Source organism: Nycticebus coucang, chromosome 18, assembly GCF_027406575.1.
Source record: "Nycticebus coucang isolate mNycCou1 chromosome 18, mNycCou1.pri, whole genome shotgun sequence".
NCBI classification, from domain to species: Eukaryota; Metazoa; Chordata; class Mammalia; order Primates; family Lorisidae; genus Nycticebus; species Nycticebus coucang.
Genome location: NC_069797.1, coordinates 57,949,229 through 57,966,237, shown reverse-complemented (window position 1 = coordinate 57,966,237; position 17,009 = coordinate 57,949,229). Strand labels below are relative to the sequence as shown.

The following is a 17,009-nucleotide window of genomic DNA, read 5'->3' as shown; positions in this document are numbered from 1 at the left end:
CCGAGAAGGTGGACAGTGACCCAGCCCCTACCCTGCAGGAGCTCACAGAATGTTCCTTGCTCCTACCCAGGCCACGCGCGGCAGCCGCTGCCCCGCCTCACCCTGGATCCTGAGGCTCTCCTGGTACTGGATGATGAAGTACTCCTGAGTCTGCTGCAGCTTCTTCAGCTCATTCTCTGTGTCCTGTGTGACCAGTCGCAGCTCCTCAAATGTCTGGTTGATCTGAAGGTGCTTCTGGGACATGGTGTCAGCCAGCACCCCAGCAGGAGAGCTGCCCTGGAGACAGAGTGGAGGTAACACGCGGCAGCGTCAGGCAGAGAGGATGGGAGAAAAATGCAGGCTTTGGGGAGCACTGACACTATAGACTCCAAACTCCAAATCTAGGGGGAAGAAGGGAGGTTTTCCTGAGTCAGAAGAATAGTAATTTGCCCGAATTGGGGTGGAAAGAGGATAAACAGATGACCTTGCAGATAACAGCACCTCCACAGTACAAATCTCTATTTCAGATCTGGCCTCCACTGGAGTATTCCAAACAGGGTCCCTCCGATTTCCCATAAAGCAACCAGCCCTCGACATGCCCCAGGTGCCACATGGGTTTCCCTACTAATGATGATGACCCCTCATTCCACATCCATTTACTGACCCAGGGCCATGACTGTGGTAGGTTGTGGGGACATGGAGGGGAACAGGACTGCATGAACACATGTCACCTGCATCCTCACTCAAAACTTTCTTATAACTGAAGAAGTGGGAAGAGGAAGAACCCCTTGCCGGTACCCTGGAGACCCAAAAAGGAAGTTACAAGGGAGGTATCAACAAGGTCTCCTTAGAGCCAGCCATTCCTTCACCACCTGGCTGAGAGGGGACTTTCCAATGAAGTGTTCACAGAATAAAATCCAAACTCCTTCCCCTAGGCTCCACTGGCCTAGCCCGTAGCCCTTGCCTGCCTCCCCCTCAGTGTCCCTGCTGCCCAAGTATGGCGACAATGTGTGCTTTCTGTCTTTATTCCTTGAACACACAGGCATGTTCCTGCCTCGGGGCTTTGAGCTTGTTCCATCAGTCTGGAACATTCTGGCATCAAATCCTCCTGAGGCAAGCACTTGAACTAGTACCTTTCCAAAGGGGGCATCTCTGATGGGCCAGTTCATAGTAGTACTACTCTGTCCTGAAAGTGTCTTGTCCTTCTGTTTGTTTACCTGTTTCTGGTCTGCTCCCTGCACAAGGATGTAAGGCCCTCAAGGGCCCAGACCTTGTCTGTCCCAGGCACCACAAAATCCCCAAGTCTAGCACATCAGGGGGTTCAAGAACAGCTTTCTGGCTGGGAGAAGGAATGGTCCTCCCACCCAAGATAACACCAGCACCCATAAACATGTATTTCTCAATCAGGGCTGAATTTGTTTGTTCATTTACAGGGAGCTCTGTAATTGCAATAAGTCAAGGACACAAGGGTTGTGCTGGAAGACCCTTTGTGACCTGGATTCTACCCCTCTCTATCTGTTTTCATCTATTGCAATTCCACAAGTGGCTCCCTTTTCCCCAGTTGCTTTTACTACTTACAAAACTTCAAATGTGATAAGATGGCTCATGCCTTCCCACCCTCAAATATGCTGTTGTTTTTATTATTCTTTTTTAAGAGACAGGGTCTCACTAGGTTGCCCAAGTTGGACTTGAATTCCTGGGGCTCAAGGGATCGTTCTGCCTCAGTCTCCTGGGTTGCTGGGACTACAGGTGTATGCACGCCCAGCCTGTTATACCTCTTCCTTCCTTCCCTCCCTGTTTCCCTCCTGTAGTTCTTTCCCTGTCCTCAGGACACTCCCCTGCCAGCAGGCTCCAATGTGAGTTAGATACTTTTTCCATATACGCCACCTCAGCACTGCTTATCTCTAGAGACTCTGTCATTGCCAGAATTCCTCTAGGCAGCGACCAGGCCTTGATGTGTTTCTCTAGTCCTAGCCCTGCATCAGACACACAGTAGGACCTCAACAAATGTTTACTGAGTTAACAGTAAAGTTCCTGAGATCAGTGTCCATAACAATAACAATAAATGATCAAAAATAGTGCTCCAGGTACTATTAGGACTTTTAAATGTCACATCACTTTTTTTTTTTTTTTTTTTGGCTGGGGCTGGGTCTGAACCTACCATCTCCGGCATATGGGACCGGTGCCCTACTCCTTGAGCCACAGGCACCACCCCTGTCACATCACTTTGTGAAATTCATTTTGCTTCATTGCAGATGATAGCACTTGCAACACTGCCCGTGCAGATGTTCAACATCTTCCTGATTTCAGAACTTGAAAGATGAGTCCTGTTCCCGCTCCTTGGGCCTCACCTCTCTAAGTCTGCCTCTCTCAGTTCCTCAGCTCTGTTTCTCCTCATAGACACTACCAGGGAGACTTTCTTATTTTGGCCTTAGCCCGATTTATTGAATGTCAGGTCTTTTCCCTAGGCGACTGGTAACGCCATCTCTGTTTCAAGTTTCCAGGTGTATGTGCGTGTGGGTGTATATAGGGCCTCCTTTCCTATTCCAGTGGTCAGTTTGTCTATACTTGGTGCATGTAGTATCTCATTTAAACCTCATAATAATCCCATAAGGTAGGCATTACTACTATCTCCACTTTACAACAGAAGAAATAGGAGCTCAGAGAGCTTCAGTAACTTGCTCCAGTCACACAGCTGGTAAGTGGGACTGGACCCAGGGGTTACTTCACAGCAGCATGTGATGCTGCCTCTGATACTTGTTCATGGCCTTTATTTCTTTGGTGCTTTCCTTATGCCAGTATTTTATGTAAACACAGTTGCATCTGGAGAGAAAGGCATATGGAATGACCTCCCAGCTCCTCTCCCCATACCCACAGGACACTCACATTGTTGGCTTCTCGGACCAGCCTCTGTTCATTGTACAGAATGTGCCGGATGCAGCGGACCAGCTCCATGGGGCAGCGGTCATACGTATCCTGAAAGAGCCCAACAGCAACTCTCAGTGGTCACTCTCTGCCCCAGCCGTGCCCATCCCCATGTCATGCCCACCCCTTCCTCTCCCTTAGCTTCTGCCTCAGCTTTTCTGAGGGAGCCTCAGGAACTAACACCAAACACCTCCATGTCTTCTTTCTTCCACTTCCCCTCCCAGATCTTCATATTTGGTTTGTAGTGAATCAGAAACTGGAATTTTACAAAGCACTTCCAATCTATCATCTCCTTTGACCCTCACAGCATGGAAACCCTATGCCATATGCAGAAACTATAATCCTAGGTTCACAGATAAGAAAATTGATTCTCAGAGAAGTCAAGTATTTGTGCAGAAGCAACCAAGTAAGTGAGCAGGTGACTTTAGACTCAGGGTGTCTGAGGCCAAGGTCAAGGTACTTTTTATCATACTCCTGACCCTGGGCTCCTATTTTGGCCTCCCCTCAGATTTCTCCTGTTTCCTCCCTCTTAAGAGGTGGACATTTATTTCCCTAACACTCTGGTGTTTGTATCTAAGAAGGACTCTCTACGACAGGCGTCCTCAAACTTTTTAAACAGGGGGCCAACTCACTGTCCCTCAGACCGTTGGAGGGCCACACTATAGTTAAAAAAAAACAAAACTATGAACTAATTCCTATGCACACTGCACATATCTTATTTTGAAGTAAAAAACAAAACGGGAACAAATACAATTCATACCGCCTCATGTGGCCCACAGGCCTGCTCTAAGAAATACAAGTGAGTTCCAATAAATCCTTGACTTTGATTACCACCCACACTCCTTTCCTGTTTCCACAAAGACTCCCTCTCTTCCTCCATGCCCCCCATCCCCTCATGTATAGGAGAAAATACGTTTTATTTCTAAACCCTTAATTCAAGCCCTCATATCTAGCTCTTGCCTCCAAGGCAGCTCTGCTCTCCTTCTATCTTTAAAACAACCCAAGAGGGAGGTCTGGTTGCCTCATTCCCTCATTTCTAGAATCTGTCAGTCTTCCTTTTTCTAACAAAGGAATCCTGCCTCAGTCTACCTCCACCCTTTCTGCCTCATCTGTCCCTAATGCCAGTTCACCCATCCCCCTTCTACTAGGAACAAACACCACCCACCCTTGCTTTGTAATATGCTAAAGGAATCTGACAGGTCTGATTTAGAAAGAGGGGGTGGGGGAAATTGAAGAAAAGTTGCTAATAAGTTCATGGTCACATAGTGAGTCAGTGCCCAGGCCAGGAAAAAACCCAGGGGCTCTGATGCTAGAAGAGAAGGGTAAAGGCTGCCTCCCTGCAGATGGCCCCAAGTCCACACCCACCTGGAGCTGCGTGGCGTAGTGCCCCAGCTTGATCTTCAGTAAAAACCCATCTTCCCCCACCTGGTGCTCTGCCTTCTTCTGCAGCTCCTGCACCAGGCCCTCCAGGAGCTGAGCAGCCTGGGCTCGGTCCTGGGGATTATCCAGGTCAATCGCATCCCTTGGGGCAGGGCAGGAGAGAGAAATCTGTTGTGGCACCTCCGTGGTTAAGATCAGGCAGCAAGAGTGAAGTGGAAATCCCAGGCTTGTAACCAAGGGCACTCCAAGGCCCACAAGACTTGTTCCTGGCAACTCCACAGGCATCAGAGTCTAGAAACATCCTCTCTGTCCTCCCAGGCTCCCATTTCCCTCTTCCCCTTTCCAAGGGACACCGCCCCTTCCCCTATCTGTGGATGGGACCAGAGTCACCCCAAACCGCAATGAGTAGAACTAGAGGCAGAGGGGCCTGGACAGTAGGGACCCGCAGAGGAGGGCGCAGGGCAGGCTCGGGGATGGGGTGGGGGACATTCACCATGGCTGGCTCTCAATCCACTGTGCCAAGTAGTGCCGGACCTCAATGGGGAAGTGCTGCCCATACAGCACCTGCATCTGGCGCAGCGCATCTCCCTGCAGCTGTTGGGCCTGAATCCAGCCCGCCATGGCCGTTCACCTAGGGCGAGCAGACAGCTGCACAAAGGCGCCTCCTGGGCAGAGGCTCTGCCACGCTTGCCCATCCCTAGACCACGGTCAGACCAAGCCTCTTCCCTCCCACCGACACGCTTTCCTGTGCGGGAGCAAAGATGGTGAGGAAGGGAAGGCCACCCATGCCCTCCAACAAGGAACCCGCTGAAGCTGCGGCGGGGTGGGGTGGGGGCTCTCAGGAGGTAGGTGCCCTCCCTGTCTTCCTCTCTCCTCACCCCACGGGGCTTCCCAGGGAGGGGGGAGAGGAGGCTAGAAAACGAAAGAGAAACTGGTAGTGGAGGCCGCAAGAATCCCCCCACCCTGCCCAGGATACCCAAAGTCACACATTCTGGGAAGAGCAGATATTCCATCCCAAAGTTAGGGCAGCCCCGAGATGGCACCCATTCGACGGCCTGGCCCTCTGGGGCACGTGCTTGGGGTGTTCAGGAAAGAGGGATGGGAAGAGGGACGCTACCCGCTGCGGCTCGCCCCCCGCCCCCATCTGTGCTCTGGTGTCTCCCCCTGGGTCCAGCACGACAGCGCCCTCTCTCCACTGCGCGCCTAGACGGCACCCACTCTCGGTCTCCTCCTTTGATCCCAGTCCCTCATCCCTCGCCTGCGCTGCGCTGAAACTCCCTCTCGGTGCCGGGACCGATCCCTGCACTGCGCCCGGCCGTCGGGCTCCGGGTCCAGGGATGCCAGGGGTCCAGAATGCGGGAGAGGGGCGTGGGTCAATGCCCCCTCTCTGCGCGCCGCCCGGGACACGCCGCGGCGCCACCCACCTGGTGGGGCCGAGCCGTCCGGCAGCCGGGCCGGCTGTACCCCGCGGCTCTCGCTCCGGGTCCGGGCTCCTGGCGGCGGCGGCGGCGGCGGCTGTTACTACAGGAAGGAGCAGAGAGCAGCGATTTCCTCCTCAAAGGTCAGCTGCCTGGGATAGACCATACACAGCGCGCGAGCCCTCGCCAACACCCCTCCCAGCCTCGGTCGCTCTCTCCCCGCCTCCGCCCTGGGTCGCTGGCTCCGGCAAGTGCGTAGCAACCGCGGCCGGGCAGGGCGGGCGGAGAGGCGGGGCGACGGCAGCCAAGGGGCTGCCCCGACGGCGGGGTCCCCCGGGAGTCCCAGCCTGCTCTTGCCTGCGGCTCCGCGGGAGCGTCCCAGGACCGCGGTGGCTGAGAGGCTCCTTAGTAGCGGGGGATAGAGTGGGAGGGCCGGGAAATCCCAAACCAGGGCCTTGGTTTTCCCGTCTGTTAAAAGGGAGGAGGGAAGGGTGGACTACTAGCAGACATCTTCCACCTCTGGCATGTGTCATCTTTCGAGTCCCCAGAATTATAAAGTAAATGTGTGTGCATTTATGTGGGTTGGGGGGAGGAGGCACAGCTTTTGTGATCTCAGAGGCAAAGCCTTTGGGAGTGGAAGGACTGGGGATTTCAGAAAAGCCAAGCTCACTCCCACCCCCATCCACCCGTCCCCTTCCATTCCTCCCACCATCCAAAATCATCTGGCATTCATATTTCAACCCTCTCAACCCCCTCCACAATTTTGCAGGTAAGGAATGGAAGTCTAGGGAGAGGAAAGGGCTTGCCCAGTGCTGCACAGTGGGCACATAGCCTAGCCAACAGACTATGGCCCATAAACTGTCCAGCCCATCCATTGGCCCCAGCCCAGTGCCATCCCAGGCTCCTCCTACCTTCAGAAAAGACTAGGGAGGGGCTGTCTTCAATCCTCCCAACCTCACAACTGCCTATAGGCCTTGCCACAGCTGTGAACATTCCTGTAGAGCCTTGCCTGGGTCACAATCCCCTCCCAAGTCCTCCCCCACAAAGCCCAAGAGGTTGGGTAAGGCGGAGATGGCAGCCTTCCATTCCCTTTGCCCAGGGTCCCTCTCCTCTGGACCTCCCCTTTGCCAGGCAGCTGGTATTGGCAGTCCAAGAGGACCGGCCAGCTCTGCTGCCCACTCATAGCCCAGCTGGGCCAACACGTCATATCCTGGGGGGAATCATTCTCATTTGCCTCCCTCCCTTCCCAATTCCTTCTTGGATCTGCCCTTTTCTCTCCATTCCCAAAGCCTACTCTCCCTTCTCGCCCCTCACTACCTCCCCCAGTTTCACTCTTTTTTTTTTTTTTTAAGACAGAGTCTCACTTTGTCACCCTTGGTAGAGTGCCATGTGTCATAGCTAGCAGCAACCTCAAAGTCTTGTTCTCAAATGATTCTATTGCCTCAGCCTCCTGAGTATCTGGGACTACAGGTGCATGTCACAACCCAGCTATTTTTATAGCTAGGGTCTTGCTCTTGCTCAGGCTGGTTTGGAACCCATGAGCTCAGGCAATCCACCCACCTAGGCCTCTCAGAGAGTTTCATTCTTTTTACTTAAGGATAAATGAAGTTTAAAGCTACAGTAGCTTGATTGCCTGGGTTCTGCCTGCTTTCCATGTGTGGTCATGGTATCTTAGCTGGCAGGATCATAGGAAAGGAATTGAAAATTGTGAGAGGGTGCATGAAGCATTAAGGAAGCCTTGCTTCCCAGACACTCTACAGGGAAGCGGAGCCTCTCTGACTCTCCCTTCCTTGTTCTGTGCAATGGATTGGACACAGGAGGGTCAGACACACAGAGCTAGGGTTAGCTGGAATGAAGAGTTAAGTGTCAGCGCTAGAAATGACCATGAAGACAACTTTACAAATGGAGAAAAAAAAAGGCCAGGGAGGGGAAGTGACTTGGCCAATGTCAAGTTTGTCAGTGGCGGATTCAAACTCATTGCCACATGAGGGATGGGCCCCACTGAGTACCTATGCCCTCCAGCCTTCAGACAGATGTGGAAGTCAGTTGATGGGAGCAAATTCCTTGTGTTTCCAAGTCCTCTCAGCCAGGTCTGGAGGGCAGAGGACTACCTTGGCCATGCATTCGCACCTGGGCACCTGGGAGAGGGTGATGTGGGTTGCCTGCTTAACAGTGGGGGCCCTGCCTGTCCCTTCCAGGCAGCCACCTCTCCAGACTTCTTCCCTGGGGCCTGCAGAGCCCTGCTGCTCCAGTGGGCAGCTCCACCCACCAACATCTGACTGGGCTAGGTTTGGCTTGGCTAGGGTGTGGATAGTTTTGGGTCCTAAAAATCTAGCCAGTGGACAAAACTAGAAGGGTTGGCCTTACAGGGTGTGTGTGAATGTCTTCAGAACCTTCCCCTGCCCCCCAGCCCCACCCTGTGTCCAGTGGTTGCAACTCTGGGCAACTGCTGACTCTGTCCACATTTTGTCTCTGTCTGTATGGCCCTAAATCCCCATGTCTTTCATTCATGTTTCCTCCTCTTGCTTTGATTTTCTCTGTCTTTCTCTCTGGGTTCTCTTCATTTCTCTGTGCTTGTTCTCTCTTTGAGATGCAGTGGGGAAGGGGAGGAGCCATGATCCTTTCCCATGATGGGCAAAGGACACCCAAGGGATTGGAGGAGGGACAGGTGTCAGAGTTGGGTTGGGGGCAGAGGTGACTGTGGTCATGGCTCCGGATAACACAACTACCCGGAAATGTCAAATTTGGGGTTTCTTTGCTTTCCGTCCCCTGGTTTGGTCGCTGCTATTTCCCACCACAAAACACCTTGGTGGTTTTGGGGGACCAGGCGATAGAGGAGAATACTGACGCCTAGGGGATGGGGTGTAGGAAGATCAAAAATTACCTAGGGCTTGACTGAGCTGGGGTCCAAGGCTGGCCTCTTCACCCCAACTCCCCTTCACCTTCAATTCCAAGTCACAGCATTATGATGAGGAGTGAGGAAGGATTAAAAAAAAATACTTACAGGAATATATTCCACAAAAGATGACTGACCATATTTTATTAGGAACAATAATAAGCCACAGCCTAGTCTGCAGTTAGCACACCGTATACACATCCTGAACTGAAGTGAGGCACATTTGTATGCAAACATGGTTGTACTCTTCTACTCAACTGGTCCTTGCAACAACCTTGAAGATAGTCAGGGCCAGAATTAGCCCTTTAGGGTAGTGCAGGAAAGAGACCTGGCTAAAGCTTCTGGCCAGTAGGTGCACAGGTGGCATCAGGATTCAAGTTGCCCTGGCCCTGGCCAGGATCTCAGTATAGCCTTTCTAAGTTTCCTCAAGCCTAGCACAAACCTGCAGAGGCCTCCTTTGGCTGGGCTAGCCCACAATTGCTCTATGGTATGGAGCATGGCACCTCCATCCTCATGCCAGCCTATGCTTCTGTTCTCCTGAATGAGGCAGTGTGACCTACGTGAAGGCGGGTTTGAGTTTATGGATGGAGAGAAGAATTATCCGAAATCTCATTTCTGCCCTGCCCTTGGAGACCAAGTCTTCATATGCCCCTCCCCTGGGAAGAACAAGTAGAGGTCACCTTGACCTGACCTTCCCAGGTGTGGAGGGTGGTGGTACAGAGATGCCTTTGTTTCCTCTGCTCCAAGTCCCTTCTTCAAGGAGAGTTCCTGTTGCATGGGAGCCAGAGGGGAGGTGGGGTGGGGGTGAAGGGCCTTCCTAAGAAAACTGGAGGCTTTCCAGGAAGTATCTCTTTGCCTGGGGCAGAGAGGGGAGAGCTGAAGCCCTGGGGCTTTTAAACATCCTGCTTCACCCCCACCTTGCCTTTGCTTTGGTGTCCACCTCCATCCAGCCCCCACCCCCTCAAGGCTACTAGAAGTGGGGCCACAGGTCCATGCTCAGTGTATGCCCCACTTCTGAGACTAGACCCTGCACCTCCCTGTAGAAGAAATGTCCCTATTCTTGTCTGTGAAGACAGAACAGGACCTAGGCAGGGTGTGTGTGCATGTGGTCAGGAATTGTGTGAATTGTGGGGAGGGGAAGGAGTTGCTGGATCGGGGTGAAGCCTGTTTCTACCTCTGTCCCCTGTCCTCTACCACTCTTCAGGGAAGTCAATTTATAGTGAAGTCACCTAGAGAACACAAGGCCATCCTGCCTGAGGCATAGTGACTGTCCTCTGTTTCTGGGAATAGTGTGAGGGGAGGGATGTGGGACTGGACAGGGTGGGTGGGAGGGGAAATCCTGCCTCCTCTGCCCACCTGCCTTAGGGGAAAAGGTTTCAGGAGGGGTTGTGTCTGGACAGAGTGTGCAGGGTCAGTGCAGGGGGAGGGAGGATTGCCTGGCCAATCAGGTGGGCAGAAGGGGCCCATTCTTAGCAGTTGCTCTCACAGCAAGGGCAGGCCCAGGAGCCAGAGAAGAGAGTGGGGGGTGGGGAAGAAGAACTGGGCAGCCATGTGGGACTGGCCGCTATCCTGAGTAGCCCTGGGCTGGGGCTCTGACCCTCTTCCATGATGACTGTCAGTCCCCTCTTCCTGCTAAGCTAGTTTCTCTTTCCAGCCAACAAAAAATCTTTTGTGCCTTGGCCACCCCAGTACCAACCTCAAGCCCTCTGGGAGTTGTGTGGGAGAGGGGCTGTCCATCTTCCCTACCGTCCTCCAGCACTCTGCCACTTTCCTTTGAACTGGAGGCGGTTCTTTGCTCACATCTCTGTTTTTCATCATTCCCTGGTTTCTTAAGTCTCAGACCCACCCACATCTTCCCTGCTCCAAGCCTCAAAAAAGGGCTTCCCAGCCCCAGGAGGATATGAGTCAAAATGAAGACTGGGCCAGTGCTCATGCCCTCCTCCCTGGCTCTAGCCAGGTCTTCATTTTCCCTGGAAAATGACCAGGGGAAGAAGAAGAAGAAGCCCCAAGCATTCACTCTGCAATACCTCTCAACTCCAAGTCTTTACGCCCTCCATTCCACCAACCTGAAAGGTCACTCCTCCTTTAATCATCTGGCAAAATCCTCCTTGCCTTTCATAGGGTCAGTGTGGCCTAGAAGAAAACACAAAGGCTTTGGAGTCATTAGGACCTGATGCAAACTCTAGCTGTGCTGTGTGGTCTTGGGCAAATGAGTCTGCTTCTCTGAGATGAGCATCCTTATTTATAAAAGGAAGACACTGCCAGGATTGTGTTACAACTTAGTCACAGTGTCTGGGACATAGTGGGTGCTCAGGGACATTGGCAAGTAAAGCTAAGCATTCTCTTAGCCTCCTTGTGGCTCTAATTAGATGCCTAACGAGCAATGCCTTACTGCTTGTTTGTAATAGAGCTTCATAAATATTTTTGGATTAATGAAGGTCCCCAAAACAGCACAGGGCTTGCCAGAACTCTGACAGTTCAGGGCAGACTTCTATTCACTCACCACAAGCCACAGCACCCAGAAGGCTCTCCCTGCTGCTGCTTTAGCCTCTGCCTACTCTGGTCCTATTGACCTGCCTCACGCCCCCACACCCCCACCCCCGCCTCCCAGGGAAACCTCATCTTTTCCTGACACTGAGCTGACTTTTGAGTTCTTAACCTGCCTGTAAAGCCAGCAAGCCACTGGCTGGAGTGGCACTCTGTTCTCTCCTCTGCACCAGCCCTGCCCTCCCTGGATAATGCTGCATTGCCCCAGGACTCTGGGTGGAGAGGACACAGTGACCCAGGAGGCGGGGTTGAGGGGGGGATTTCAGGCTTTCTGAAGAGCCAACCCTTTAGCTCTTGTGGGAAGGGAGCCTAGATAGGTGAGGCACACAGGAGCAAAATTGAGAATGGAGCATGTGAGAAACTCCAGGTCATGAGTCCTGCAAGGATCTTTTCACCTGTCACTCACATCCCCAGCCCTCTCCCTGAGGTTCTTCCTGGCCCAGCAAACTGGGCTGAGGGAAAGAGAGAGAGAAAATGCTGCTTATTGAGTGCCTCCTACAAGCCAGGCATGGTGCTTAGTTGCTTTCGTACTCTCTCTCTACTTTTTCCTTTTAAAAAATTACCATTTTAGTAATTTTTTTTTCTTGAGACAGAGCCTTATTCTGTTGCCCCAGGCTGCCCCAGCAACCTCAAACTCCTGGGTTTGAGCAATCCTCCTGCCTCAGCCTCCTGACCACCACAATGCCCAGCTAATTTTTCTATCTTTAGTAGAGACAAGGTCTTGCTTCTGGTCAGGCTGGCCTTGAACTCCTGAGCTCAAGGAATCCTCCTGCCTCCGCCTCCCAGAGTACTGGGATTATAATAAGTGCGAGCCACCATGCCTGGGCCATTTTAGTAATGTGTGTTTTTTTTTTTTTTTTTGTAGAGACAGAGTCTCACTTTATGGCCCTCGGTAGAGTGCCGTGGCCTCACACAGCTCACAGCAACCTCCAACTCCTGGGCTTAAGCAATTCTCTTGCCTCAGCCTCCCGAGTAGCTGGGACTACAGGCGCCCGCCACAACGCCCGGCTATTTTTTGGTTGCAGTTCAGCCAGGGCCGGGTTTGAACCCGCCACCCTCGGTATATGGGGCCGGCGCCTTACCCACTGAGCCACAGGCACCCCCTCATTTTAGTAATGTTTTAATAAGTGGTACACGCACATGGTACAAAATACAAAAGGCTCAAAAGGATACACGGTGAAAAGTTAGTCTTTCCCCATTCTTGTCTGCCGGATCCTTTCTGGAGGGGCAACATCAATTACTAGGGCCTTGTGTGCACTCCCAGAAAGAATCTATGTATTTATAAATATATATTTAAACCTCCTAATTATGACTTGCACAGGACGGGAAACTCAGGCCCTGAGAGATATTAAGCACTTTGACCAAGGTTGCATAGCTAGTAAGTTGGCACAGTTGGAGGCTGGAACCAGAACTTGGCTCCTCTCAACACCCATTCTCTGGCAGAAGTAAGCCTGTATAACAGAGCCCCTCCCAAACCACTGGCTGTGACAAAACTCCATTCTGAGGCTCTGGAGATCTGAGGTCTCTGCTTTCCTCTCTGTTGAGTGGCCCCTGCCTCCTCCCCTTGGCTCCAGGGACCTGCACTGTCTTATCCCCACATGGAAGAACTCACCCTCATATGTGCCTTGGCTAAAATGTGGCTGGTAGTTCCCTGGGGCCAGCTTGACTCCTGAGATCCAGAAAGGTCTGGAGAGGGATGCTACATTAGTGGGGATCTCTGGTCTCTGGCTAGAGGGGATTATGGTTGTGGTTTCAATTATGTTCCCAGAAAATGGCCTCATGATCTTCCTGTGGTGGGGCAGGAGTGAGGGAGGATGTGACATAAGGGAGCTACTCTCTGTGAGAACCACATGTTCATCCATGGGGGGGGGAGGCTACTGCCACCCCTGGCAGGGAGCAGGGGTGCGTATGGACAATGGCTGTGCTGTGGACTAGACTTCAAGCTCATCCTACAAGCCTGTTTCTCTCCTGGGTCAGGCCAGGGTGGAATAAAAGATGAGATCCTCTAGGGGATATCTCTGCATTTGAATCTCTCTCTGAGTTCTCTGTGGGGTCTCTCAAGATCCTAGCTTCTTGTTCAGTTTCTTTTCCTCTAGCATTTCTTTAGTGTCCTGTATCAGTCTGGTTCCCTCTCAGGTAAGGGGAATATGTCCCTGAGGCCCAGAAGAAGAGGGTCTCACCTTATCTGGATTGTCGAGCAGAGAGAGAGGTCAGCATTGGGCCTTCCTTCCTGTCCCAGGAAGACAACATTCTGTTTTGCTGAGGTAGTCATCCAGAATGTTCTACCTTCTATGTCTGTGCACACAGCCAGCCAGGTCTATCTTGGTGCCTAGTGTCAGGGATGTGCTGTGAGATGCTGGGACATAGAAGTGTACACACCCCGGCCACTTAACCTAGTGGCCCTGGCAACTGGATTGAGTCCTAGAAATTGGCCAGTCTTAAAAAGTGGTTACTAACTACAAACAACGATAGTTAACAGCTCTACAGTGCTTCGTAGGCACATTAAATGTATTAACTTACTTAATTTTCATGATACGATGAGGAAGGTACTATTACTATCACCACAGTACAAAAGAGGAGATAAAGGCAGAAAACTTCCTCAAGGTCACGGGAATCAAGGCATCAAGAGAGCCTGGTTTTAGACCCTGTACTCTTTTTTTTTTTTGGAGACAGAGTCTCACTTTGTCACCCTTGGTAGAATGCCATGGCATCATAGCTCACAACAACCTCAAACTCTTGGGCGAAAGTGATCCTCTTGCCTCAACCTCCCAAGTAGCAGGGACTACAGGCACCGCCACAATGCCTAGCTATTTTTAGAGATGGGGTCTTGCTCTTGCTCAGGCTGGTCTCAAACTCTTTTTTTTTTTTTTAATTTTTATTGAGACAAGAGTCTCACTTTGTCACCCTCTGTAGAGTGCTTGGCATCATAGCTCACAGCAACCTCCAACTCTTGGGCTGAAGCTATTCTCTTGCCTCAAACTCTCTAGTAGTTGGGACTACAGGTGCCTGCCACAATGCCTGGCCATTTTGTTTGTTTGTTTGTTTGTTAAGCAGGCCCGGCCTGCTTTGAACCCACCAGCCCTGGCACATGTGGCCAGCGCTCTAACCACTATGGGCGCTGCCTGTTCTCAAACTCTTAAGTTGAAACAATCCACCCATCTTGGACTCCCAGAGTGCTAGGATTATAGGCATGACCCACCATGCCTGGCCTAGACCCTGTACTCTTAATGACTACATAGTCCTTGTAGTTTAATTTTTATTCCTAGAGCATAGGATTTGTTCTGTGAATATTATTGGGCATCTGCTCTGGGCTAGGCACAAAAGGGAGGATTTAAAGGCAAGTGGGATATCGTGTCTGCCCTTGGGGACAGAGAAAAGTGCAAATAAGAACTCGTCCTTCCTTTGACAGGAGAGGTGCTGTAATAGAGGCAAGAAGAGCACAGGGTGAGAAATCAAGAGGGCAAGGTCTGTGCTGCCTGGAGCAAGAGTCATGGAAGGGCAGGCAGCAAGAAAGCAGGACATTCCTGACAGAGGGAACAGCATGTGTACAGGTATGAAAGCTTACAAGAGAGAAATGTGGTGCACCCAAGTGTCAAACATCTTGAGCCGTGACTATCAGAAGGGTTGCCAGAGAACTCAGGGCTGGTGCATCTGTCCAGCTTCCTGCTTCCTGCTCCCACCTCCAAGCTCCCTGCACCTTCCCCATGCAGAGCACTATGCCAGATGTTGGCCCAGAGTGTGGGACAGGAGCAGCAGCCTTGGTGGGGGAGAAGGGCTTTGTGATCAGCAACAGACACAGAGACCTTTGTAGCTGGTGTTATTCTGCACACGAAGGGAAGGCTCTTGGAAAAAGCTGCCAAAGGAGGCTAATGGGAGAACTTGGCAGCTCTCAGTCATCCTTGGACATGAAAATTTTCACCTGGACAACCTGTAGGAGACTGTAGGGAAGGGGAGCTCTGTGCCTATGTGTGGGGCTGGGAAAAGGGCCTTCTTTTGCCCCCTGCAGCTGGGTTTCTGGAGCTTTCATATGTCTTGCTTTGGTGCTGGCCCTTGGAGGGTTGCCAGGGAAACTGTTGGCCAGCTCCGGAGATGTAGCTGGAAGGGAGACGAGTGGGTGACTCAGGTGCCTTCTCTTATACCGCAACCCCTTCCCCATGAAATGGGAAAAGATTTGGGAGACTCCCCTAATCCGCCAAGGTGACTCTGCTTATTCTTTCTCTGGATAGAGCAGCCTCTCCTGCAGAGTGGTGGGAGCTAGCAAGATTTCCCCAGGGAGGGAAATAGCCCCAGACCTTCAGGTCCCCCACACAGATTCACCCGGGAACAGCGGAGGAATCCAGTCGGCCTGGGCAATCGATGGTGAACTCCTGCTGTGTCCATCCAGGCTTTCCGCCCTCTCGCTTGCCTGTCCGTCGGTCCGTCGGGCTAGTAAGCGGCAGGAGCCCTGGCGGAGACTCTGTCCCGGGTGCAGACCCGGGATAATTATTGATCTGGGCTGCTGTGGACTTCTGACCTCGGCCTAGGAGGGAGAGGACCCGGAACGCGGGCCTCAGCCCCGGGGGAGGGAGGTGGGCGGGCCGCGGAGCAGGGCCAATCACCGCGGCCGGGCCCGGCTAGTGGTGGTCGACCCTACCCAAACAAAGCAGCATGCGCCTGCCGCCCGGGGGGCCCGGCTGAGGAGGCGAGCCGGGAAGCCTTCCCACCTCCTCCGAACGAAGGTGCGCGCGGCTCGGGCTCCGCCGAACGCGCCGCCACCCGGCGTGCGCCGTGGAGGTTCCGGATCCCTCCACCGCGGGCGCGCAGGGGGCGCGAGGGACCACGGGGCTCGCTACCGCGCGCCGGACGGAACCAGGAAGCCGCGTGCCCGCGTTGGGCGAGCTCGGGGCGCCGCGCGTCCCCGGGCCTCCGCGCGCGAGCGGCGCGCGCGCCCCCGTGGGCCCCGGCGGGAGGAGAGTCGGCGGCCGGAGCCGTCACCCCGGGCGGGCACCGAGCGCAGGCGACTACGCGCTGCGGCCCGGCCCAGGGAGGGAGCGAGCGGAAGGGCGAGCGAGAGAACGGGGCCGGAGCAGCCGCTGGCGCCCGAGGGGCTGAGAGAGGTAGGAGCCGCGGGGCGAGCCCTTGGCCCGGGGCCGGGGGAGCGAGGCTGGGGAGCCAGTCCGGGCGGGGCCCGGGCTCCAGCCGCCGAGACGCCCGGCAGGGCCGCGCGGCCGCCATCGTTCCTCCGGCGGTAAGGCGGCCACGGTGGCTGCGCGCTGGGTGAGGGGTGTTTGGGGGAGAGGGGAGTCGGGGCGCGCGGCAGAGGAGGCTGGAACGGTGTTGGCGCACGCGAGGGGGATCAGACGGACGCTGCGGCGGGTGGAGGATGTGCGGGGCTGAGACTGCGTGCGCGTGTGTCTGGGCGGGTGTGTGGGGACCCCACGCGCCGAACCCCTAAGACCGCCGGAGGCTGCTGTCGGCCACCTGACGTCTTCACGTTGCAATTCTGAATAGTCCATGCAGTCTCCTTGCTTTTCTTTCTTTTTTAAAATAGAGGTGCTTGCTCCTCCGGAGGATGAGACGACCCTGGGGGTGCCCAGTGCCCAGTGCGGTGGGGGGCATTAGCAGAGCTTCATGAAACAGTGCCTTATAAGGATTCAAGACCACAAATACGAACATTTTGATAAGGCTTCGGGGCGGGGGGGCGGAATCTCACATCAGGACCCGCCAGGCCTGGGTTTTACGTGTGGCAGTGGGATGCGATGGGTTCTTTTTTTTTTTTTTTTTTTTTAAGCCAGGGGTAAAGAGTAAAAAAGTTTTCGTGGTATCGTGAGTAGATATGGAGAGTCAAACAGGAGTCCTTGTATCACAGAGTTGGTCGAGGCTAA

The 17,009-nt window shown here is 53.4% G+C and overlaps 2 protein-coding genes across 4 annotated transcripts in view; one reads left to right on the top strand and one right to left on the bottom strand.

Moving 5' to 3' along the window:
- STAT5A (signal transducer and activator of transcription 5A) overlaps positions 1-15,537 on the bottom strand; it is a 28,708-nt gene extending 13,171 nt beyond the window's left edge. Inside the window, exons 1-7 of one of the 2 annotated variants that reach the window (XM_053567627.1) lie at positions 15,438-15,537; positions 10,665-10,731; positions 5,709-5,805; positions 4,778-4,915; positions 4,270-4,426; positions 2,866-2,955; positions 102-276 (exon numbers count right to left, since the gene is read on the bottom strand). In XM_053567627.1, coding sequence (XP_053423602.1) covers positions 102-276; positions 2,866-2,955; positions 4,270-4,426; positions 4,778-4,905 — 550 coding nt within the window. In that variant the 5' untranslated portion in view covers positions 4,906-4,915; positions 5,709-5,805; positions 10,665-10,731; positions 15,438-15,537. Of the gene's footprint in view, positions 1-101; positions 277-2,865; positions 2,956-4,269; positions 4,427-4,777; positions 4,916-5,708; positions 5,951-10,664; positions 10,732-15,437 lie in introns of those variants that run through there. The other variant, XM_053567626.1, reaches the window with a different exon arrangement.
- Positions 15,538-15,767: 230 nt separating this feature from the next.
- STAT5B (signal transducer and activator of transcription 5B) overlaps positions 15,768-17,009 on the top strand; it is a 71,064-nt gene continuing 69,822 nt past the window's right edge. Inside the window, exon 1 of one of the 2 annotated variants that reach the window (XM_053567629.1) lies at positions 15,768-15,863. The gene's annotated coding sequence lies outside the window, so the exon portion shown is untranslated. Of the gene's footprint in view, positions 15,864-16,034; positions 16,242-17,009 lie in introns of those variants that run through there. The other variant, XM_053567628.1, reaches the window with a different exon arrangement.